This window comes from Gobius niger, assembly GCF_951799975.1.
Source record: "Gobius niger genome assembly, chromosome: 4".
NCBI lineage: Eukaryota > Metazoa > Chordata > Actinopteri > Gobiiformes > Gobiidae > Gobius > Gobius niger.
In genome coordinates, this window is record NC_136855.1 from 328,810 (window position 1) to 353,053 (window position 24,244).

General features: G+C 48.0%; 1 protein-coding gene across 1 annotated transcript; it reads left to right on the top strand.

The window, feature by feature from the left end:
* The first annotated feature begins 188 nt into the window (after positions 1-188).
* On the top strand, positions 189-24,222 carry chst1 (carbohydrate (keratan sulfate Gal-6) sulfotransferase 1). The gene is made up of 6 exons (XM_079555890.1): positions 189-360; positions 4,048-4,326; positions 6,550-6,736; positions 10,241-10,516; positions 19,470-19,731; positions 23,697-24,222. Exons 2-6 carry the CDS (start codon positions 4,151-4,153, stop codon positions 24,050-24,052), a joined length of 1,257 nt encoding a protein of 418 aa, XP_079412016.1. The 5' UTR covers positions 189-360; positions 4,048-4,150; the 3' UTR covers positions 24,053-24,222.
* The last annotated feature ends 22 nt before the right edge of the window (positions 24,223-24,244 follow it).

Below are 24,244 nucleotides of genomic sequence, written 5' to 3' on the forward strand. Positions count from 1 at the left end.
ATAGATAGATAGATAGATATATAAGTAACATATAAAGTGTAATCTGCACATTCTTCATTATTCACTGAGTCAGTGTTTCTCTTATTCAGTGTCTCCTGTTTGTGGTAAACAGAGCATCAGTGCCGCGCGTGGACAGCAGGGGGCGCACTCCCCCCTCCCTCTCTCTCTCCTCTCTCTCCGTTAAAGCCGCTCTGTCCCGGCGGAGCTGCGCACGAGCACACCGGACTAACGCCGCTGCGCTTCGGCCTCAGACCCGCGCTCTGCCGCCTCCTCTTCCTCCTCTTCCTCATGGAGACCAGCGATTCACCGACGGAGGCGCGCGGAGCCGGGGGCGCCGCCGCGAGGAGCGTCCGCGCGGAGGTGAGTGCGCGGGGAGGATGATGGAGGGAGGATGAGGATGGAGCGGGTGGATGTGGCTGACGCGCGGCGGCTCGAGCTCAGACCGAGCGGACCGAGCGGACTGCGGGCCTCGCGCCGGGGGAGACAGGGGGAGACAGGGGGGAGACAGGGGGAGACAGGGGGGAGTCCGAGCCTAAACCAGGGCCAGAGCCGAGCGGGCCTGGAGGGGGGGCACAGAGGACAGACTCCCCCCGCGCTGCGTCAGGCAGGGGCACGAGGCGCTCCGCTGGGTCACGTACAGGAGCGTCACTGCGGATTCACCCGAAAACTGGCGCGAGGGCGAGGATGAGGAGGATGAGGAGGATGAGGAGGATGAGGAGGATGAGGAGGATGAGGAGGATGAGGAGGATGAAGGTGTTTGGAGGAGCTTCAGTTTGGGATGTTCAAGGGTCATTCTGTCCTCCCACGTGACCCTCTCACACATGTAGGAGCTCCTACATGTGTAGCGGACACATGTGCAGTGATTTGCTCCCTACAGTTGTAAACACTCTACAGAACAGGAGCAGTAAACAGTTGTTCTGCTGGCGTGTGCTCTCTGAGTTTGTGGCGTGTTGAAAGCTCAGTCATGGAAACATGTATGACTAATGTTTGTGTCGTGTCTAATAACATGTCCAAGAACAATCATCACATGTTCATGAGCTGAGATCATGGGCTCTACAACAGAATCATCTTGTAGAGTTTGTTGATCTGATGAAGGCTCTCTGAGTTGTGGTCCTGCTCTGCGTGTCCCTCTGGTCCCTCTGGTCTGTAGGATTTGACCACGTGGTCAGTCCTGAGGTCCAGCTGTTTATATAAACATCAGAAATGCACTGGAGCCATTGTTAGAATAAAGGTTTATGAGGACGTGTTATTTTCACGTGTGTAGAGACACATATGTCACACATGTTTCATTAAACTACAGAGTGTTGATGCGTTTTGTTGTTTGTTCGTCCTCATAGTTTATTGTTTATTGAAACAGGACAATGTACAAAACCATCAGTCATTTGGACACTTTAAATGTGACTCTGAGACTCAATAAACCAGTTTAGGATCAGTCTCCATCACGTCACAGTGTTTAAAGAGTTTAACACTGAGGCGGAGCCGCTGAGAATCATGCTAACTATGCTAACTATGCTAACTATGCTAACTATGGTCACTATGGTCACTATGCTAACTATGGTCACTATGGTCACTATGCTAACTATGGTCACTATGCTAACTATGGTCACTATGCTAACTATGCTAACTATGCTAACTATGCTAACTATGGTCACTATGGTCACTATGCTAACTATGGTCACTATGGTCACTATGCTAACTATGGTCACTATGCTAACTATGCTAACTATGGTCACTATGGTCACTATGCTAACTATGGTCACTATGGTCACTATGCTAACTATGGTCACTATGCTAACTATGCTAACTATGGTCACTATGGTCACTATGCTAACTATGCTAACTATGGTCACTATGGTCACTATGCTAACTATGGTCACTATGCTAACTATGGTCACTATGCTAACTATGGTCACTATGGTCACTATGCTAACTATGGTCACTATGGTCACTATGCTAACTATGGTCACTATGCTAACTATGCTAACTATGGTCACTATGCTAACTATGCTAACTATGGTCACTATGGTCACTATGCTAACTATGGTCACTATGCTACTATGGTAACTGTGGTAACTGTGGTATGTCTTTTGGTATAGATACAGACGGCATCTCTGGAATGGCCCATATATGGTCATTTTTGAAAACAGTTAAGGGGGAAACAATTTTGAAAAAATGTATATTTTCTCTAATTTTTCAAAAACTACTTTAACAAACGCTGAATTATGAATAAAGTTTCTACTAAATAATGATACAAAGACATGGGGAGGAGCAAAGTGGTTCAACAGCCCATAAATACATGAATAACGGAGAATGCTAACCTGATGCTACATGTTAGCATCGGGCTAATGCTAACGGTTAGCTAGCGCTTGCTACAACTGCCGTTTTTTCACTTCTACTGAACAATCTGCTGAGAGAAAATATCCATATGGACCCGATTTACACCTGACTTTATTTATGTGATAAATAAGTTCATATTCCATCAGAAAATGGTAAAAAGAGGAAAATTGTGTTTCTCTAAAGATTCTATTTTCCCCCTCGGCGAAGCCACGCCCCCTTCTATGACGAGATGCGTCTGTATCTATGGTTTAATGTCTCAGTCATGACCTGAAGAATCCGCATGAAACAAAAACTGTATCACAGTTGATCCTCTCCTCTGTCGGGACATCTGAGCCACGCTCTGATTGTTTCCTCATGGGCCGTCCCAAAGTGGAGCCATATCCAGAGCCATGACGGTGATGTTGGTCTGCAGAACCATCACAATCACACGTCAGGTTTGTGAGTTCAGTCCCAGAGAAGTGTCTGCTCATTATGACGTCATCACATCAGAGAGCGCGATCGAGGTTTTTATTTTATATTCGTTTTAAAATAAAAATCCTCCTGTGGCACTGAGAGAAAAGTGTCCCAAATAAAGGTGAGGTGAATAATGAAACATGTTTCTATGACGACGGGTTTTGTTTCCAGGTCAAAGTTTAAATGTCAGAGACGGAAACAAAACCTGAAGCCCTCCAGGCTCCGCCCTGCCCCTCATTTGAAAGCTAAGGCCTTAACTGGTTCAGAAGAGCAGAGAGAAGTCAAACTCTAGCCCAGCACTTTACTCCGGTTTAGCTTTACCCAAATCTGAAAGCAAAACAGTGGCAAACGAGTGACAACAACACGACTAAAGAGCGACGAAAACCACAGCCACAACAATGTCCACATCATTCCTGTAGGTCTTAGCTTTCAAATGAGGCGTGACTCTGGCTCTGGACAGTTGCTCTCCAGTCCAAAAGCTTTAGATTTGGGTAAAACTGGAGAAAATAAACTTGGTTAAGGCGGAGGGTCAAAGGTTAAAGGATGTTTCAGGGACACAGTTCTCTCGAGTGTTTCATGCAGTCCTTAAGTTTGAAGAGTTTAGTGGAGTTTAGTCAACAACACTCGGGAGAACTGTGTCCCTGAAACATCTTTGACCTTTGACCCTCCTCCAATTAGCGTCTTATTCTTTACGCTAATCTCTATTAGCGTAAAGAATAATTCCTAAATATTTCTCCTCTTGCCCCAGCTCAGTTCTCTCCTGTTTATTCAGACCTGCAGGGCTGTAGCCGGGGCTTTTTCGATGAAGAAACAAATGCACTTCCTGGTGTTTCGTGTGAGGCAGGAGTCCAGGAGCCAGTGGAGCAACGTGAACGACTGTGTTGTCAGCAAACATCTGCAGATGGACCTCTGGACAGACCTGTTAAACATCTGCAGATGGACTTCTGGACAGACCTGTTAAACATCTGCAGATGGACTTCTGGACAGACCTGTTAAACATCTGCAGATGGACTTCTGGACAGACCTGTTAAACATCTGCAGATGGACTTCTGGACAGACCTGTTAAACATCTGCAGATGGACTTCTGGACAGACCTGTTAAACATCTGCAGATGGATTTCTGGACAGACCTGTTCATGCACAAACTAAAGAGAATGGGACCCAGGACTGTTCCTCGGGGGATTCCCGTTGATGACTGGGTCGCTCTGAGGTCTGAGGGTCTGGTTCTTCTGTTTCTAAACCGTCCTCTGTTCCTCAGGACTCGTGGGCTGTGTCGCTGTGAGCCTTTTCTCCCGGAGAATGCAGCGCCGTGGGCCCGCCCCCTGACCCCGCCCCCGGCCCCGCCCCCTGACGGCGGAGCGATGATGATGCAGTGCTCGTGGAAGTCCGTGGTGCTGCTGGCGTTGGCGTCCGTGGCCATTCAGTACACGGCCATTCGGACGCTCAGCTCCACCTCCTACCTGCTCTGCCCCGCCCCCTCCAACAGCAGCCCCGCCCCCTTCTCCGCAGACCCCGCCTACGAGCGCGACGACCAGAGGTCAGTCAGTTCACTGTTACATTTACCCAATACCGGTTCTTTTTCATACTGATACGAAAACAGAAAACAGATGAATTATGTGAATTTATTCTTTTACATTTGTAACATTTACAAGAAACGTCCTTTAACGACAAAAGGGAAGAAACATCACTTTATCAGGTGTTCTTTTTTTCTCCCCCATTTTTAACCAAGTCCATTTCCATATTTATTTCCACTTTTTCCAAAGTTTTCTACATGTTCAACCCCCCCCCCCCCCCCCCTCATTTTCTTTTTTTCTCAACGATTTCATGAACAAACTGGTGCGAGGTTGAGCAGAGATGCACCGATCGTGCATTATTGTGGCGGTTATTCCTGTAAATTCATCTGGAACTAGTCTCAGGTAAAATATCTTAAAAAGTGAAACAGTTTCAGTTTGTGGGACTGAGGAGCCGAGCGTTAAAACCATAGACTGTAAAAAATAATGGACGTCTCCTCCTCACTCCGCCCCGTTTACCATAATGACCACGGCAGTGGGGCAATTCATGGCGGATTTACAGGCTCCTCCTCCCCAGCTCTGACGAAGCATGTTCCTAAAAAGGGCATAAGGGCGGGATCTTCACCGTAGACTCCGCCCTTGTGTGACGTGTAGCTCGCGCTGATGCTAACAGTCCGAGCCTCATTAAGTACCAGATTTCTCACATTCTTCTTATGAAAACCAGCCTGGTTTCATAAACTGTGACTCAGTGTGATCTCAGGAGGAAGATCAGCCTAGTCTAGTGTTGGAAAAATAAAGTAGTTTTTAACGTGTCTAAACTCCAATGCTTTTCAATGGGGGCCTAGTGGCGATATGGAGGTACTACAGCAATGGCGGAGCAATGGCGGCCTTTAGTGTCGTGGGCATAAAGCAGAGCAGCCGGCGGCCATTGGTTAAAACTGTCTAACACTCGGCCTCCCGGTGTTTAGTCCTTACTTCACCGATACCAAGAGGAGGATCCTCTTCAAGATCCAAGTCTGATCTTTTCTTGCAAACGAGACGTCACATTATTAATGAATAACATAAAAAAGGCTCTCCCACAGTGAGCTGATCATTACAAACCTGCTTCATGAAGTAAAAACACCGAGGCTTCACTGGAGTCTTTTATTTAGGGACCTTTAGTTCCTGTCCCTGCAGGAGCTGCAGAACCAGCAGCAGCTTCATTTCCTCTGAGCTTTTAAAGCGTCAGAGCCAAACAGGTGTCACTTCAGTATCCAATATATGTGGCCGATCCCCGATATCGTATTTTTCCAGTATCGGCTCCGATTTGAGCGGTTTAGTTTTAGCGAAGCTCCCGTAGCTTCACCACTTCAGGGGAACCTCCGCCTCAACCTGAACCTGAACCTCATGTTTCTGTCATGTTTTCCTCCTCGTTTTTGTCGCTATTTTGATGTGTTTTTAAGCGTTCAGATTTGGGTAAAGCGGAACTGTATGTGCTCGGTGAAGGCGGGGCTTCTGTTCATCCTGATCATGATTAATCCTGATTATGCATCGGTTCATTAGGTTCATCCGTCATTCCTCATTCTCCTAAATACATATATAACTGAGCACGGTGGCACAGTGGTTAGCATGTTCTTCTGTCTGTCCCCTACCACTAAAACATGTACAATGGCTTCCCCTCTGGGGCCAGGACTCCCCTGTAAAAGAGGTTCTTCCTGATTCAATGAAGGTTAAATAAATTAACATATTTACAAATGTCATTTTCCCCGTTTCCTAAAACATTAATTCAGCCCCAAAAAAATATGTTTGCATTTCCTTTTTTAAATGTGGAAAATATCACTTTTAATGTAAACAATAAAGTCACCGGAATACTCTCTCCCCTCCCTGGCTGAACTCTCCCCTCCCTGGCTGAACTCTCCCCTCCCTGGCTTATCTCCCCCCTCCCTGGCTGAACTCTCCCCTCCCTGGCTGAACTCTCCCCTCCCTGGCTGAACTCTCTCCGCTCCCTGGCTGACCTCCCTCTCCCTGGCTGAACTCCCCCCTCCCTGGCTGAACTCTCCCCTCCCTGGCTTATCTCCCCCCTCCCTGGCTTATCTCCCCCCTCCCTGGCTGAACTCCCCCCTCCCTGGCTGACCTCCCCCCTCCCTGGCTGAACTCTCTCCTCCCTGGCTGACCTCCCCCCTCCCTGGCTGAACTCCCCCCTCCCTGGCTGAACTCCCCCCTCCCTGGCTGAACTCCCCCCTCCCTGGCTGAACTCTCCCCTCCCCCAGGTGTGAGGAGTACCCGTCGAACTCCTCCAGGAGGCTCCAGGTGCTGCTCCTGACCACCACCCGCTGCGGCTCCACCTTCATCGGGCAACTCCTGAACCAACACCCGGACGTCTTCTACCTGTTTGAGCCGCTCTACCACGTCCAGATGAGCATCGTGCCGAGGATTCACCTGCCGTCAGAGAGACAGGTGAGCCCCGCCCACTGCACCTGCCGTCAGAGAGACACACCTGCCGTCAGGGAGACAGGTGAGCCCCGCCCACTGCACCTGCCCTCAGAGAGACAGGTGAGCCCCGCCCCTGCACCTGCCCTCAGAGAGACAGGTGAGCCCCGCCCACTGCACCTGCCGTCAGAGAGACAGGTGAGCCCCGCCCACTGCACCTGCCGTCAGAGAGACACACCTGCCGTCAGAGAGACAGGTGAGCCCCGCCCCCTGCACCTGCCGTCTGAGAGACAGGTGAGCCCCGCCCACTGCACCTGCCGTCAGAGAGACACACCTGCCGTCAGAGAGACAGGTAAGCCCCGCCCACTGCACCTGCCGTCAGAGAGACACACCCGCCGTCAGAGAGACAGGTGAGCCCCGCCCACTGCACCTGCCGTCAGAGAGACAGGTGAGCCACGCCCCCTGCACCTGCCGTCAGAGAGACAGGTGAGCCCCGCCCACTGCACCTGCCGTCAGAGAGACACACCTGCCGTCAGAGAGACAGGTGAGCCCCGCCCACTGCACCTGCCGTCAGAGAGACACACCTGCCGTCAGAGAGACAGGTGAGCCCCGCCCACTGCACCTGCCGTCAGAGAGACACACCTGCCGTCAGAGAGACAGGTGAGCCCCGCCCACTGCACCTGCCGTCAGAGAGACACACCTGCCGTCAGAGAGACAGGTGAGCCCCGCCCACTGCACCTGCCGTCAGAGAGACACACCTGCCGTCAGAGAGACACACCTGCCGTCAGAGAGACAGGTGAGCCCCGCCCACTGCACCTGCCGTCAGAGAGACACACCTGCCGTCAGAGAGACAGGTGAGCCCCGCCCACTGCACCTGCCGTCAGAGAGACAGGTGAGCCACGCCCCCTGCACCTGCCGTCAGAGAGACAGGTGAGCCCCGCCCACTGCACCTGCCGTCAGAGAGACACACCTGCCGTCAGAGAGACAGGTGAGCCCCGCCCACTGCACCTGCCGTCAGAGAGACACACCTGCCGTCAGAGAGACAGGTGAGCCCCGCCCACTGCACCTGCCGTCAGAGAGACACACCTGCCGTCAGAGAGACAGGTGAGCCCCGCCCACTGCACCTGCCGTCAGAGAGACACACCTGCCGTCAGAGAGACAGGTGAGCCCCGCCCACTGCACCTGCCGTCAGAGAGACACACCTGCCGTCAGAGAGACACACCTGCCGTCAGAGAGACAGGTGAGCCCCGCCCACTGCACCTGCCGTCAGAGAGACACACCTGCCGTCAGAGAGACAGGTGAGCCCCGCCCACTGCACCTGCCGTCAGAGAGACAGGTGAGCCACGCCCCCTGCACCTGCCGTCAGAGAGACAGGTGAGCCCCGCCCACTGCACCTGCCGTCAGAGAGACAGGTGAGCCACGCCCCCTGCACCTGCCGTCAGAGAGACAGGTGAGCCACGCCCCCTGCACCTGCCGTCAGAGAGACAGGTGAGCCACGCCCCCTGCACCTGCCGTCAGAGAGACAGGTGAGCCCCGCCCACTGCACCTGCCGTCAGAGAGACACACCTGCCGTCAGAGAGACAGGTGAGCCCCGCCCACTGCACCTGCTGTCAGAGAGACACACCTGCCGTCAGAGAGACAGGTGAGCCCCGCCCACTGCACCTGCCGTCAGAGAGACAGGTGAGCCCCGCCCACTGCACCTGCCGTCAGAGAGACACACCTGCCGTCAGAGAGACAGGTAAGCCCCGCCCACTGCACCTGCCGTCAGAGAGACAGGTGAGCCCCGCCCACTGCACCTGCCGTCAGAGAGACAGGTGAGCCCCGCCCACTGCACCTGCCCTCAGGGAGACAGGTGAGCCACACTCTTCTCTGTGTTGGGTAATGACTTAAAGGTCCTATATCTGCTATTTTAGCCATTCCAAAGTTAAGTATAGGCATGTATATGATATATTGTACCTCTACCACTATGGAGCACTCATTTATGTGATAAATATACGTGTTTTCTGGAGGTATTTTTCAAACCCGGAAGACACAACGCTTCGATTCAGTTAGCCCCGCCCCCTCTCTCCGCACATACTTTACCGTAATATAAATAAACAACAATAAGTGAAGTTACTTCACGATACAGTTATACGGAGTTGACATCTGCAACACAGCTTCATAAATGGCTAACACACATGCTAATATGCTAACACACACATGCTAATATGCTAACACACAAGCTAATATGCTAACACACATGCTTTATGCTAACACACAAGCTAATATGCTAACACACAAGCTAATATGCTAACACACAAGCTTATATGCTAACACACATGCTAATATGCTAACACACAAGCTTATATGCTAACACACATGCTAATATGCTAACACACAAGCTTATATGCTAACACACATGCTAATATGATAACACACAAGCTAATATGCTGACACACATGCTAATATGCTAACACACATGCTAATATGCTAACACACATGCTAATATGCTAACACACAAGCTAATATGCTAACACACAAGCTAATATGCTAACACACATGCTAATATGCTAACACACAAGCTAACCCGCGTTTGGATTGACTCACCCTCTGCTCCATCGCTGTTTACATTATGGGACTCACGTTGGTTATAAAAGTTAATCCACTTTGGTTCAGGTGAAGGTTCACCAAACATCCATCAGTGACAGTCACAGAAAAACAATATTTTGGTGAAAGTCGCTGAATCCCGGAGAAAAAAACAGCTGAGTGGCCTCTTCCTGAAAAAGGTTGAATAAACTCCTCGTCCTCGTAGCCAAACGCGCTTCTTTTTCTCCTTGACATTATCGTTAGGTAAGAATAAAGAACAGGTGTGTCCAGTTATAACGAGCTCCATCTTCAGCTGCAGCACAAACATGACTGATCAGACTCAGGGATGTGTTTGTTTTGGCCACAGCTGACCTGGAAGCACCTCGGGCACATCCTTTTTATTTATTTTTTCCTCTTTCATCTCTCTTACGACAGAAATAATGAAAAAGCTGTTTTACAAATTAAAATCAGGCCGTAAGCATAGAGTTAAGACATTACATTACAGACGTCGAGCACTTCCGTTCCGCTGTGACGACACAACTGAGCAGGTCAGTCGTTCACCAGGAGAGGGCGGAGCCTCAGAGAGCAGGAGGGCGGAGCAGCTGCTCAGAGAGCAGGATTCAGGAGGATTACTGAGAGCTGCGTGAATGAAGCCACAAACCACTGGGGGTGTTTTTCATAAGGAAACAGCATAACAACATGGCTAAAAGCTCTAAAAAGTCGATTTTGCAGGATATAGGACCTTTAAAGTTAAAGTGACACTCTTCTCTGTGTTGGATAATGATCTAAAGTTAAAGCGACGCTCTTCTCTGTGTTGGATAATGATCTAAAGTTAAAGCGACACTCTTCTCTGTGTTGGGTAATGACCTGAAGTTAAAGCGACACTCTTCTCTGTGTTGGATACTGACCTAAAGTTAAAGCGACACTCTTCTCTGTGTTGGATACTGATCTAACTCTTCTCCACAGCTGATGTTGGGCGCCAGTCGGGACCTGCTGTGGAGCCTGTTCCAGTGCGACCTCTACGCCCTGGAGAGCTACCTAAGACCCGCCCCCTCGCGCCACATGCTGGACACCATGTTCCGCCACAGCGCCAGCCGCGTGCTGTGCCAGGAGCCCGTGTGCCCCGCCTTCAGAGCCAACGACACCTGGGAGGAGTGGCAGTGCAAGAAGAAGTGTCTGCCCCTCAACCTGACCACGGCGTCGCAGGTGTGCAGAGAGAAGCCCTACGTCGCCATGAAGACGGTGAGGAACCAGGGCCTCATCGTGGACTCCTGAAACAAACCAGTCAAAACCAGACTCAGAGAGGCGTATCCATGTGTTAGAGACTGTAACGGCTGCAGAACATCCAGAACCAGGACACACCACCAGATTAGTCCAGTGCTCCGGTCTCTACACTGACTTCTCAGAGAAAAGACTTTAAAACAGCTCTGCTTGTTACAAGTCTTTAAAGGGTTGGTGTAAGGGTTGGTGTTAGTTCTAGGGTAACAGTTAGGGTTGTTGTAAGGGTTGGTGTTAGTGATAGTTCTAGGGTAACAGTTAGGGTTAGTGATAGTGATTGTTCTAGGGTAACAGTTAGGGTTGGTGTAAGGGTTAGTGATAGTTCTAGGGTAACAGTTAGGGTTGGTGTAAGGGTTGGTGTTAGTGATAGTTCTAGGGTAACAGTTAGGGTTAGTGATAGTGATAGTTCTAGGGTAACAGTTAGGGTTGGTGTAAGGGTTAGTGATAGTTCTAGGGTAACAGTTAGGGTTGGTGTTAGTGATAGTTCTAGGGTAACAGTTAGGGCTGATGTAAGGGTTGGTGTTAGTGATAGTTCTAGGGTAACAGTTAGGGTTGGTGTTAGGGTTGGTATTAGTGATAGTTCTAGGGTAACAGTTAGGGTTAGTGTAAGGGTTGGTGATAGTGATAGTTCTAGGGTAACAGTTAGGGTTGATGTAAGGGTTGGTGATAGTGATAGTTCTAGGGTAACAGTTAGGGTTGGTGTTAGGGTTGGTGTTAGTGATAGTTCTAGGGTAACAGTTAGGGTTGGTGTAAGGGTTGGTGTTAGTGATAGTTCTAGGGTAACAGTTAGGGTTGGTGTAAGGGTTGGTGTTAGTTCTAGGGTAACAGTTAGGGTTGTTGTAAGGGTTGGTGTTAGTGATAGTTCTAGGGTAACAGTTAGGGTTGGTGTTAGTGTTAGTTCTAGGGTAACAGTTAGGGTTGGTGTTAGTGTTAGTTCTAGGGTAACAGTTAGGGTTAGTGATAGTGATAGTTCTAGGGTAACAGTTAGGGTTGGTGTAAGGGTTGGTGTTAGTGATAGTTCTAGGGTAACAGTTAGGGTTAGTGATAGTGATAGTTCTAGGGTAACAGTTAGGGCTGATGTAAGGGTTGGTGTTAGTGATAGTTCTAGGGTAACAGTTAGGGTTGGTGTTAGTGATAGTTCTAGGGTAACAGTTAGGGCTGATGTAAGGGTTGGTGTTAGTGATAGTTCTAGGGTAACAGTTAGGGTTGGTGTAAGGGTTAGTGTTAGTGATAGTTCTAGGGTAACAGTTAGGGTTAGTGATAGTGATAGTTCTAGGGTAACAGTTAGGGTTGGTGTAAGGGTTGGTGTTAGTGATAGTTCTAGGGTAACAGTTAGGGTTGGTGTAAGGGTTGGTGTTAGTGATAGTTCTAGGGTAACAGTTAGGGTTGGTGTAAGGGTTGGTGTTAGTGATAGTTCTAGGGTAACAGTTAGGGTTGGTGTTAGGGTTGGTGTTAGTGATAGTTCTAGGGTAACAGTTAGGGCTGGTGTAAGGGTTGGTGTTAGTGATAGTTCTAGGGTCACAGTTAGGGTTGGTGTTAGGGTTGGTGTTAGTGATAGTTCTAGGGTAACAGTTAGAGTTGGTGTTAGGGTTGGTGTTAGTGATAGTTCTAGGGTAACAGTTAGGGTTGGTGTAAGGGTTGGTGTTAGTGATAGTTCTAGGGTAACAGTTAGGGTTGGTGTTAGGGTTGGTGTTAGTGATAGTTCTAGGGTAACAGTTAGGGCTGGTGTTAGTGATAGTTCTAGGGTAACAGTTAGGGTTGGTGTAAGGGTTGGTGTTAGTGATAGTTCTAGGGTAACAGTTAGGGTTGGTGTTAGTGTTAGTTCTAGGGTAACAGTTAGGGTTGGTGTTAGTGTTAGTTCTAGGGTAACAGTTAGGGTTGGTGTTAGTGTTAGTTCTAGGGTAACAGTTAGGGTTGATGTAAGGGTTGGTGTTAGTGTTAGTTCTAGGGTAACAGTTAGGGTTGGTGTAAGGGTTGGTGTTAGTGTTAGTTCTAGGGTAACAGTTAGGGTTGGTGTTAGTGTTAGTTCTAGGGTAACAGTTAGGGTTGGTGTTAGTGTTAGTTCTAGGGTAACAGTTAGGGTTGGTGTTAGTGTTAGTTCTAGGGTAACAGTTAGGGTTGGTGTTAGTGATAGTTCTAGGGTAACAGTTAGGGTTGGTTTAAGGGTTAGTGTTAGTGATAGTTCTAGGGTAACAGTTAGGGTTGGTGTAAGGGTTGGTGTTAGTGATAGTTCTAGGGTAACAGTTAGGGTTGGTGTAAGGGTTGGTGTTAGTGTTAGTTCTAGGGTAACAGTTAGGGTTGGTGTAAGGGTTGGTGTTAGTGTTAGTTCTAGGGTAACAGTTAGGGTTGGTGTAAGGGTTGGTGTTAGTGATAGTTCTAGGGTAACAGTTAGGGTTGGTGTTAGGGTTGGTGTTAGTGATAGTTCTAGGGTAACAGTTAGGGCTGGTGTAAGGGTTGGTGTTAGTGATAGTTCTAGGGTCACAGTTAGGGTTGGTGTTAGGGTTGGTGTTAGTGATAGTTCTAGGGTAACAGTTAGAGTTGGTGTTAGGGTTGGTGTTAGTGATAGTTCTAGGGTAACAGTTAGGGTTGGTGTAAGGGTTGGTGTTAGTGATAGTTCTAGGGTAACAGTTAGGGTTGGTGTTAGGGTTGGTGTTAGTGATAGTTCTAGGGTAACAGTTAGGGCTGGTGTTAGTGATAGTTCTAGGGTAACAGTTAGGGTTGGTGTAAGGGTTGGTGTTAGTGATAGTTCTAGGGTAACAGTTAGGGTTGGTGTTAGTGTTAGTTCTAGGGTAACAGTTAGGGTTGGTGTTAGTGTTAGTTCTAGGGTAACAGTTAGGGTTGGTGTTAGTGTTAGTTCTAGGGTAACAGTTAGGGTTGATGTAAGGGTTGGTGTTAGTGTTAGTTCTAGGGTAACAGTTAGGGTTGGTGTAAGGGTTGGTGTTAGTGTTAGTTCTAGGGTAACAGTTAGGGTTGGTGTTAGTGTTAGTTCTAGGGTAACAGTTAGGGTTGGTGTTAGTGTTAGTTCTAGGGTAACAGTTAGGGTTGGTGTTAGTGTTAGTTCTAGGGTAACAGTTAGGGTTGGTGTTAGTGATAGTTCTAGGGTAACAGTTAGGGTTGGTTTAAGGGTTAGTGTTAGTGATAGTTCTAGGGTAACAGTTAGGGTTGGTGTAAGGGTTGGTGTTAGTGATAGTTCTAGGGTAACAGTTAGGGTTGGTGTTAGTGTTAGTTCTAGGGTAACAGTTAGGGTTGGTGTAAGGGTTGGTGTTAGTGTTAGTTCTAGGGTAACAGTTAGGGTTGGTGTAAGGGTTGGTGTTAGTGTTAGTTCTAGGGTAACAGTTAGGGTTGGTGTTAGTGTTAGTTCTAGGGTAACAGTTAGGGTTGGTGTAAGGGTTGGTGTTAGTGTTAGTTCTAGGGTAACAGTTAGGGTTGGTGTTAGTGTTAGTTCTAGGGTAACAGTTAGGGTTGGTGTAAGGGTTGGTGTTAGTGTTAGTTCTAGGGTAACAGTTAGGGTTGGTGTTAGTGATAGTTTTAGGGTAACAGTTAGGGTTGGTTTAAGGGTTAGTGTTAGTGATAGTTCTAGGGTAACAGTTAGGGTTAGTGTTAGTGTTAGTTCTAGGGTAACAGTTAGGGTTGGTGTTAGTGTTAGTTCTAGGGTCACAGTTAGGGTTGGTGTTAGTGATAGTTTTAGGGTAACAGTTAGGGTTGGTGTAAGGGTTGGTGTTAGTGATAGTTCTAGGGTAACAGTTAGGGTTGGTGTTAGTGATAGTTCTAGGGTCACAGTTAGGGTTGGTGTTAGTGATAGTTTTAGGGTAACAGTTAGGGTTGGTGTAAGGGTTGGTGTTAGTGATAGTTCTAGGGTAACAGTTAGGGTTGGTGTTAGTGTTAGTTCTAGGGTAACAGTTAGGGTTGGTGTAAGGGTTGGTGTTAGTGTTAGTTCTAGGGTAACAGTTAGGGTTGGTGTAAGGGTTGGTGTTAGTGTTAGTTCTAGGGTAACAGTTAGGGTTGGTCTTAGTGTTAGTGATAGTTCTAGGGTAACAGTTAGGGTTGGTGTAAGGGTTAGTTCTAGGGTAACAGTTAGGGTTGGTGTTAGTGTTAGTTCTAGGGTAACAGTTAGGGTTGGTGTTAGTGATAGTTCTAGGGTAACAGTTAGGGTTGGTTTAAGGGTTAGTGTTAGTGATAGTTCTAGGGTAACAGTTAGGGTTGGTGTAAGGGTTAGTTCTAGGGTAACAGTTAGGGTTGGTGTTAGTGTTAGTTCTAGGGTAACAGTTAGGGTTGGTGTTAGTGTTAGTTCTAGGGTAACAGTTAGGGTTGGTTTAAGGGTTAGTGTTAGTGATAGTTCTAGGGTAACAGTTAGGGTTGGTGTAAGGGTTAGTTCTAGGGTAACAGTTAGGGTTGGTGTTAGTGATAGTTCTAGGGTAACAGTTAGGGTTGGTGTTAGTGATAGTGATAGTTCTAGGGTAACAGTTAGGGTTGGTGTTAGGGTTGGTGTTAGTGATAGTTCTAGGGTAACAGTTAGGGTTGGTTTAAGGGTTAGTGTTAGTGATAGTTCTAGGGTAACAGTTAGGGTTGGTGTTAGTGTTAGTTCTAGGGTAACAGTTAGGGTTGGTGTTAGTGTTAGTTCTAGGGTAACAGTTAGGGTTGGTGTTAGTGTTAGTTCTAGGGTAACAGTTAGGGTTGGTGTTAGTGATAGTTCTAGGGTAACAGTTAGGGTTGGTTTAAGGGTTAGTGTTAGTGATAGTTCTAGGGTAACAGTTAGGGTTGGTGTAAGGGTTAGTTCTAGGGTAACAGTTAGGGTTGGTGTAAGGGTTGGTGTTAGTGTTAGTTCTAGGGTAACAGTTAGGGTTGGTGTAAGGGTTGGTGTTAGTGTTAGTTCTAGGGTAACAGTTAGGGTTGGTGTTAGTGATAGTTCTAGGGTAACAGTTAGGGTTGGTGTTAGTGTTAGTTCTAGGGTAACAGTTAGGGTTGGTGTAAGGGTTGGTGTTAGTGTTAGTTCTAGGGTAACAGTTAGGGTTGGTGTTAGTGATAGTTCTAGGGTAACAGTTAGGGTTGGTGTTAGTGATAGTTCTAGGGTAACAGTTAGGGTTAGGGTTAGGGTTAGGGTTAGTGATAGTTCTAGGGTAACAGTTAGGGTTGGTGTTAGGGTTGGTGTTAGTGATAGTTCTAGTGTAACAGTTAGGGTTAGGGTTAGGGTTAGGGTTAGTGATAGTTCTAGGGTAACAGTTAGGGTTGGTGTAAGGGTTGGTGTTAGTGATAGTTCTAGTGTAACAGTTAGGGTTGGTGTTAGGGTTGGTGTTAGTGATAGTTCTAGGGTAACAGTTAGGGCTGATGTAAGGGTTGGTGTTAGTGATAGTTCTAGGGTAACAGTTAGGGTTGGTGTTAGGGTTGGTGTTAGTGATAGTTCTAGGGTAACAGTTAGGGTTGGTGTAAGGGTTGGTGTTAGTGATAGTTCTAGGGTAACAGTTAGGGTTGGTGTTAGTGATAGTTCTAGGGTAACAGTTAGGGTTGGTGTTAGGGTTGGTGTTAGTGATAGTTCTAGGGTAACAGTTAGGGTTGGTGTAAGGGTTGGTGTTAGTGATAGTTCTAGGGTAACAGTTAGGGTTGGTGTTAGTGATAGTTCTAGGGTAACAGTTAGGGTTGGTGTAAGGGTTGGTGTTAGTGATAGTTCTAGGGTAACAGTTAGGGCTGATGTAAGGGTAGGTGTTAGTGATAGTTCTAGGGTAACAGTTAGGGTTGGTGTAAGGGTTGGTGTTAGTGATAGTTCTAGGGTAACAGTTAGGGCTGGTGTTAGTGATAGTTCTAGGGTAACAGTTAGAGTTGGTGTTAGTGTTAGTTCTAGGGTAACAGTTAGGGTTGGTGCAAGGGTTGGTGTTAGTGATAGTTCTAGGGTAACAGTTAGGGTTGGTGTTAGTGATAGTTCTAGGGTAACAGTTAGAGTTGGTGTAAGGGTTAGTGTTAGTGATAGTTCTAGGGTAACAGTTAGGGTTGGTGTAAGGGTTGGTGTTAGTGATAGTTCTAGGGTAACAGTTAGGGTTGGTGTTAGTGTTAGTTCTAGGGTAACAGTTAGGGTTGGTGTAAGGGTTGGTGTTAGTGATAGTTCTAGGGTAACAGTTAGGGTTGGTGTTAGTGATAGTTCTAGGGTAACAGTTAGGGTTGGTGTAAGGGTTGGTGTTAGTGTTAGTTCTAGGGTAACAGTTAGGGTTGGTGTTAGGGTTGGTGTTAGTGATAGTTCTAGGGTAACAGTTAGGGTTGGTGTAAGGGTTGGTGTTAGTGATAGTTCTAGGGTAATAGTTAGGGTTGGTGTAAGGGTTGGTGTTAGTGATAGTTCTAGGGTAATAGTTAGAGTTGGTGTTAGGGTTGGTGTTAGTGATAGTTCTAGGGTAATAGTTAGGGTTGGTGTAAGGGTTGGTGTTAGTTCTAGGGTAACAGTTAGGGTTGGTGTAAGGGTTGGTGTTAGTGATAGTTCTAGGGTAACAGTTAGGGCTGGTGTAAGGGTTGGTGTTAGTGTTAGTTCTAGGGTAACAGTTAGGGTTGGTGTAAGGGTTGGTGTTAGTGATAGTTCTAGGGTAACAGTTAGGGCTGATGTTAGGGTTGGTGTTAGTGTTAGTTCTAGGGTAACAGTTAGGGTTAGTGTTAGTGATAGTTCTAGGGTAACAGTTAGGGTTGGTGTTAGGGTTGGTGTTAGTGTTAGTTCTAGGGTAACAGTTAGGGTTAGTGTTAGTGATAGTTCTAGGGTAACAGTTAGGGTTGGTGTAAGGGTTGGTGTTAGTGATAGTTCTAGGGTAACAGTTAGGGTTGGTGTTAGGGTTGGTGTTAGTGATAGTTCTAGGGTAACAGTTAGGGTTAGTGTTAGTGATAGTTCTAGGGTAACAGTTAGGGTTAGTGTTAGTGATAGTTCTAGGGTAACAGTTAGGGTTGGTGTTAGGGTTGGTGTTAGTGATAGTTCTAGGGTAACAGTTAGGGTTGGTGTAAGGGTTGTTGTTAGTGATAGTTCTAGGGTTACAGTTAGGGTTGGTGTTAGGGTTGGTGTTAGTGATAGTTCTAGTGTAACAGTTAGGGTTGGTGTAAGGGTTGGTGTTAGTGATAGTTCTAGGGTAACAGTTAGGGTTGGTGTTAGTGATAGTTCTAGGGTAACAGTTAGGGCTGATGTAAGGGGTGGTGTAAGGGTTGGTGTTAGTGATAGTTCTAGGGTAACAGTTAGGGTTGGTGTTAGTGATAGTTCTAGGGTAACAGTTAGGGTTGGTGTTAGTGATAGTTCTAGGGTAACAGTTAGGGTTGGTGTAAGGGTTGGTGTTAGTGTTAGTTCTAGGGTAACAGTTAGGGTTGGTGTTAGGGTTGGTGTTAGTGATAGTTCTAGGGTAACAGTTAGGGTTGGTGTTAGGGTTGGTGTTAGTGATAGTTCTAGGGTAACAGTTAGGGTTGGTGTAAGGGTTGGTGTTAGTGATAGTTCTAGGGTAACAGTTAGGGCTGATGTAAGGGTTGGTGTTAGTGATAGTTCTAGTGTAACAGTTAGGGTTGGTGTAAGGGTTGGTGTTAGTGATAGTTCTAGGGTAACAGTTAGGGTTGGTGTAAGGGTTGGTGTTAGTAATAGTTCTAGGGTAACAGTTAGGGTTGGTGTAAGGGTTGGTGTTAGTGATAGTTTTAGGGTAACAGTTAGGGCTGATGTTAGGGTTGGTGTTAGTGATAGTTCTAGGGTAACAGTTAGGGTTGGTGTAAGGGTTGGTGTTAGTGATAGTTCTAGGGTAACAGTTAGGGTTGGTGTAAGGGTTGGTGTTAGTTCTAGGGTAACAGTTAGGGTTGATGTTAGGGTTGGTGTTAGTGATAGTTCTAGTGTAACAGTTAGGGTTGGTGTTAGTGATAGTTCTAGTGTAACAGTTAGGGTTGGTGTAAGGGTTAGTGTTAGTGATAGTTCTAGGGTAACAGTTAGGGTTGGTGTTAGGGTTGGTGTTAGTGATAGATCTAGGGTAACAGTTAGGGTTGGTGTTAGGGTTGGTGTTAGTGATAGTTCTAGGGTAACAGTTAGGGTTGGTGTAAGGGTTGGTGTTAGTGTTAGTTCTAGGGTAACAGTTAGGGTTGATGTTAGGGTTGGTGTTAGTGATAGTTCTAGGGTAACAGTTAGGGTTGGTGTAAGGGTTGGTGTTAGTGTTAGTTCTAGGGTAACAGTTAGGGTTGGTGTAAGGGTTAGTGATAGTTCTAGGGTAACAGTTAGGGTTGGTGTTAGTGATAGTTCTAGGGTAACAGTTAGGGCTGATGTAAGGGTTGGTGTTAGTGTTAGTTCTAGGGTAACAGTTAGGGTTGGTGTAAGGGTTGGTGTTAGTGATAGTTCTAGGGTAACAGTTAGGGTTGGTGTAAGGGTTGGTGTTAGTGATAGTTCTAGGGTAACAGTTAGGGTTGATGTTAGGGTTGGTGTTAGTGATAGTTCTAGGGTAACAGTTAGGGTTGGTGTAAGGGTTAGTGATAGTTCTAGGGTAACAGTTAGGGTTGGTGTAAGGGTTGGTGTTAGTGATAGTTCTAGGGTAACAGTTAGGGTTGGTGTAAGGGTTAGTGATAGTTCTAGGGTAACAGTTAGGGTTGGTGTAAGGGTTGGTGTTAGTGATAGTTCTAGGGTAACAGTTAGGGTTGATGTTAGGGTTAGTGTTAGTGATAGTTCTAGGGTAACGGTTAGGGTTGGTGTTAGGGTTGGTGTTAGTGATAGTTCTAGGGTAACAGTTAGGGTTGGTGTAAGGGTTGGTGTTAGTGATAGTTCTAGGGTAACAGTTAGGGTTGGTGTTAGGGTTGGTGTTAGTGATAGTTCTAGGGTAACAGAGTGAGCCGCAAACTGAACCTGAAATGGCCTCAGTTGACCCTGTTCTCTGACATCGATACTAAACCTTGTTCTGATTCTTACCCGTCTTGCTGATTTTGACCCGTCTGGCTGCAGGTGCGAGTCCCGGTGGTGGGAGACCTGCGCCCCCTGCTCGAGGACCCGCGCCTCAACATTAAGGTGATCCAGCTGGTGCGGGACCCTCGGGGGATTCTCAGCTCGCGGATCGACACCTTCAGGGACCTGTACCGTCTGTGGGGCATCTGGCAGGCGACCGGCCGCCGCCCACACACACTGGAGACGAGGCAGTTCAGCACCATCTGCGACGACTTCTTCAGCTCCGTGTCCACCGCGCTCAGCCGGCCCGCCTGGCTCAAAGGTACGTCAGCCGGCCCGCCTGGCTCAAAGGTACGTCAGCCGGCCCGCCTGGCTCAAAGGTACGTCAGCCGGCCGGCCTGGCTCAAAGGTACGTCAGCCGGCCCGCCTGGCTCAAAGGTACGTCAGCCGGCCTGCCGGGCTCAAAGGTACGTCAGCCGGACCGTCTGGCTCAAAGGTACGTCAGCCGGCCCGTCTGGCTCAAAGGTCCCTCAGCCGGCCCGCCTGGCTCAAAGGTACGTCAGCCGGCCCGCCTGGCTCAAAGGTACGTCAGCCGGCCCGCCTGGCTCAAAGGTACCTCAGCCGGCCCGCCTGGCTCAAAGGTACCTCAGCCGGCCCGCCTGGCTCAAAGGTACGTCAGCCGGCCCGCCTGGCTCAAAGGTACGTCAGCCGGCCCGCCTGGCTCAAAGGTACATCAGCCGGCCCGCCTGGCTCAAAGGTACGTCAGCCGGCCCGTCTGGCTCAAAGGTACGTCAGCCGGCCCGCCTGGCTCAAAGGTACATCAGCCGGCCCGCCTGGCTCAAAGGTACGATGCGATCATGTCTGTGAAATGACGGTACATGTTAGTTGTTTTGGTCTCTAACCCTCATGTCGCCTACAGGACGGTACATGTTAGTTGTTTTTATATCTAACCCTCATGTCGCCCTTCAGGACGGTACATGTTAGTTGTTTTGGTCTCTAACCCTCATGTCGCCTACAGGACGGTACATGTTAGTTGTTTTTATATCTAACCCTCATGTCGCCCTACAGGACGGTACATGTTAGTTGTTTTGGTCTCTAATCCTCATGTCGCCCTACAGGACGGTACATGTTAGTTGTTTTGGTCTCTAACCCTCATGTCGCCCTACAGGACGGTACATGTTAGTTGTTTTGGTCTCTAACCCTCATGTCGCCCTACAGGACGGTACATGTTAGTTGTTTTGGTCTCTCACCCTCATGTCGCCCTACAGGACGGTACATGTTAGTTGTTTTGGTCTCTCACCCTCATGTTGCCTACAGGACGGTACATGTTAGTTGTTTTGGTCTCTAACCCTCATGTCGCCTACAGGACGGTACATGTTAGTTGTTTTGGTCTCTAACCCTCATGTCGCCTACAGGACGGTACATGTTAGTTGTTTTGGTCTCTAACCCTCATGTCGCCCTACAGGACGGTACATGTTAGTTGTTTTGGTCTCTAACCCTCATGTCGCCCTACAGGACGGTACATGTTAGTTGTTTTGGTCTCTCACCCTCATGTCGCCCTACAGGACGGTACATGTTAGTTGTTTTGGTCTCTCACCCTCATGTTGCCTACAGGACGGTACATGTTAGTTGTTTTGGTCTCTAACCCTCATGTCGCCTACAGGACGGTACATGTTAGTTGTTTTGGTCTCTAACCCTCATGTCGCCTACAGGACGGTACATGTTAGTTGTTTTGGTCTCTAACCCTCATGTCGCCTACAGGACGGTACATGTTAGTTGTTTTTATATCTAACCCTCATGTCGCCCTACAGGACGGTACATGTTAGTTGTTTTGGTCTCTAACCCTCATGTCGCCCTACAGGACGGTACATGTTAGTTGTTTTGGTCTCTAACCCTCATGTCGCCCTACAGGACGGTACATGTTAGTTGTTTTGGTCTCTCACCCTCATGTTGCCTACAGGACGGTACATGTTAGTTGTTTTGGTCTCTAACCCTCATGTCGCCTACAGGACGGTACATGTTAGTTGTTTTGGTCTCTAACCCTCATGTCGCCTACAGGACGGTACATGTTAGTTGTTTTTATATCTAACCCTCATGTCGCCCTTCAGGACGGTACATGTTAGTTGTTTTGGTCTCTAACCCTCATGTCGCCTACAGGACGGTACATGTTAGTTGTTTTGGTCTCTAACCCTCATGTCGCCCTACAGGACGGTACATGTTAGTTGTTCTGGTCTCTAACCCTCATGTCGCCCTACAGGACGGTACATGTTAGTTGTTCTGGTCTCTAACCCTCATGTCGCCCTACAGGACGGTACATGTTAGTTGTTTTGGTCTCTAACCCTCATGTCGCCCTACAGGACGGTACATGTTAGTTGTTTTGGTCTCTAACCCTCATGTCGCCCTACAGGACGGTACATGTTAGTTGTTTTGGTCTCTAACCCTCATGTCGCCTACAGGACGGTACATGTTAGTTGTTTTGGTCTCTCACCCTCATGTCGCCCTACAGGACGGTACATGTTAGTTGTTTTTATATCTAACCCTCATGTCGCCCTACAGGACGGTACATGTTAGTTGTTTTGGTCTCTCACCCTCATGTCGCCCTACAGGACGGTACATGTTAGTTGTTTTTATATCTAACCCTCATGTCGCCCTACAGGACGGTACATGTTAGTTGTTTTGGTCTCTCACCCTCATGTCGCCTACAGGACGGTACATGTTAGTTGTTTTGGTCTCTAACCCTCATGTCGCCCTACAGGACGGTACATGTTAGTTGTTTTGGTCTCTCACCCTCATGTCGCCTACAGGACGGTACATGTTAGTTGTTTTTATATCTAACCCTCATGTCGCCCTACAGGACGGTACATGTTAGTTGTTTTGGTCTCTAACCCTCATGTCGCCCTACAGGACGGTACATGTTAGTTGTTTTGGTCTCTAACCCTCATGTCGCCTACAGGACGGTACATGTTAGTTGTTTTTATATCTAACCCTCATGTCGCCCTACAGGACGGTACATGTTAGTTGTTTTGGTCTCTAACCCTCATGTCGCCCTACAGGACGGTACATGTTAGTTGTTTTGGTCTCTAACCCTCATGTCGCCCTACAGGACGGTACATGTTAGTTGTTTTGGTCTCTAACCCTCATGTCGCCCTACAGGACGGTACATGTTAGTTGTTTTGGTCTCTCACCCTCATGTCGCCCTACAGGACGGTACATGTTAGTTGTTTTGGTCTCTCACCCTCATGTTGCCTACAGGACGGTACATGTTAGTTGTTTTGGTCTCTAACCCTCATGTCGCCTACAGGACGGTACATGTTAGTTGTTTTGGTCTCTAACCCTCGTGTCGCCCTTCAGGACGGTACATGTTAGTTGTTTTGGTCTCTAACCCTCATGTCGCCTACAGGACGGTACATGTTAGTTGTTTTGGTCTCTAACCCTCATGTCGCCTACAGGACGGTACATGTTAGTTGTTTTGGTCTCTAACCCTCATGTCGCCCTACAGGACGGTACATGTTAGTTGTTTTGGTCTCTAACCCTCATGTCGCCTACAGGACGGTACATGTTAGTTGTTTTGGTCTCTAACCCTCATGTCGCCTACAGGACGGTACATGTTAGTTGTTTTGGTCTCTAACCCTCATGTCGCCTACAGGACGGTACATGTTAGTTGTTTTGGTCTCTAACCCTCATGTCGCCTACAGGACGGTACATGTTAGTTGTTTTGGTCTCTAACCCTCATGTCGCCTACAGGACGGTACATGTTAGTTGTTTTTATATCTAACCCTCATGTCGCCTACCGGACGGTACATGTTAGTTGTTTTGGTCTCTAACCCTCATGTCGCCTACAGGACGGTACATGTTAGTTGTTTTGGTCTCTAACCCTCATGTCGCCCTACAGGACGGTACATGTTAGTTGTTCTGGTCTCTAACCCTCATGTCGCCCTACAGGACGGTACATGTTAGTTGTTTTTATATCTAACCCTCATGTCGCCTACCGGACGGTACATGTTAGTTGTTTTGGTCTCTAACCCTCATGTCGCCCTACAGGACGGTACATGTTAGTTGTTTTGGTCTCTAACCCTCATGTCGCCTACAGGACGGTACATGTTAGTTGTTTTTATATCTAACCCTCATGTCGCCTACAGGACGGTACATGTTAGTTGTTTTGGTCTCTCACCCTCATGTCGCCTACAGGACGGTACATGTTAGTTGTTTTGGTCTCTAACCCTCATGTCGCCCTACAGGACGGTACATGTTAGTTGTTTTGGTCTCTAACTCTCATGTCGCCTACAGGACGGTACATGCTGGTGCGTTACGAGGACCTGTCACGGCGCCCCCTGGAGAAGACACGGCAGATCTACGAGTTCCTGGGGTTGCGCATGACGGCGAGTGTGGAGACGTGGATCCAGGCCAACACTCGGGGCACCAGCGAGGCTCAGGCCAAGGACAAGTACGGGACCACGCGGGACTCGGCTGCCAACGCCGAGAGCTGGCGACTCAAACTGCCCTTCGACATGGTGGAGTACTGCCAGGGCGTGTGCCAGCGCGCCATGAGGCAGCTGGGGTACCGCGACGCCCACTCCGCGGACCAGCTCAAGGACATGAACACCTCGCTCGTCCAGGACAAAACCTTTCTACCCTTTTTGTAGAGACTTTTTGGATCCGGTCTGCAACGCTGAGTCCGAGTCTGACAGGTGTCCCGGCTCAGAGGACTCAGAGACACATAGACGAGATTTATTTTTAAAAGTTGCTCCAAACAAAAGCATCGTCGCTGTGGCCGTTTTGGTGAAGGACGTCCAGGCGCCGCGTGGCCCACGAGAGTCGAAGCTGGGAATGAACCG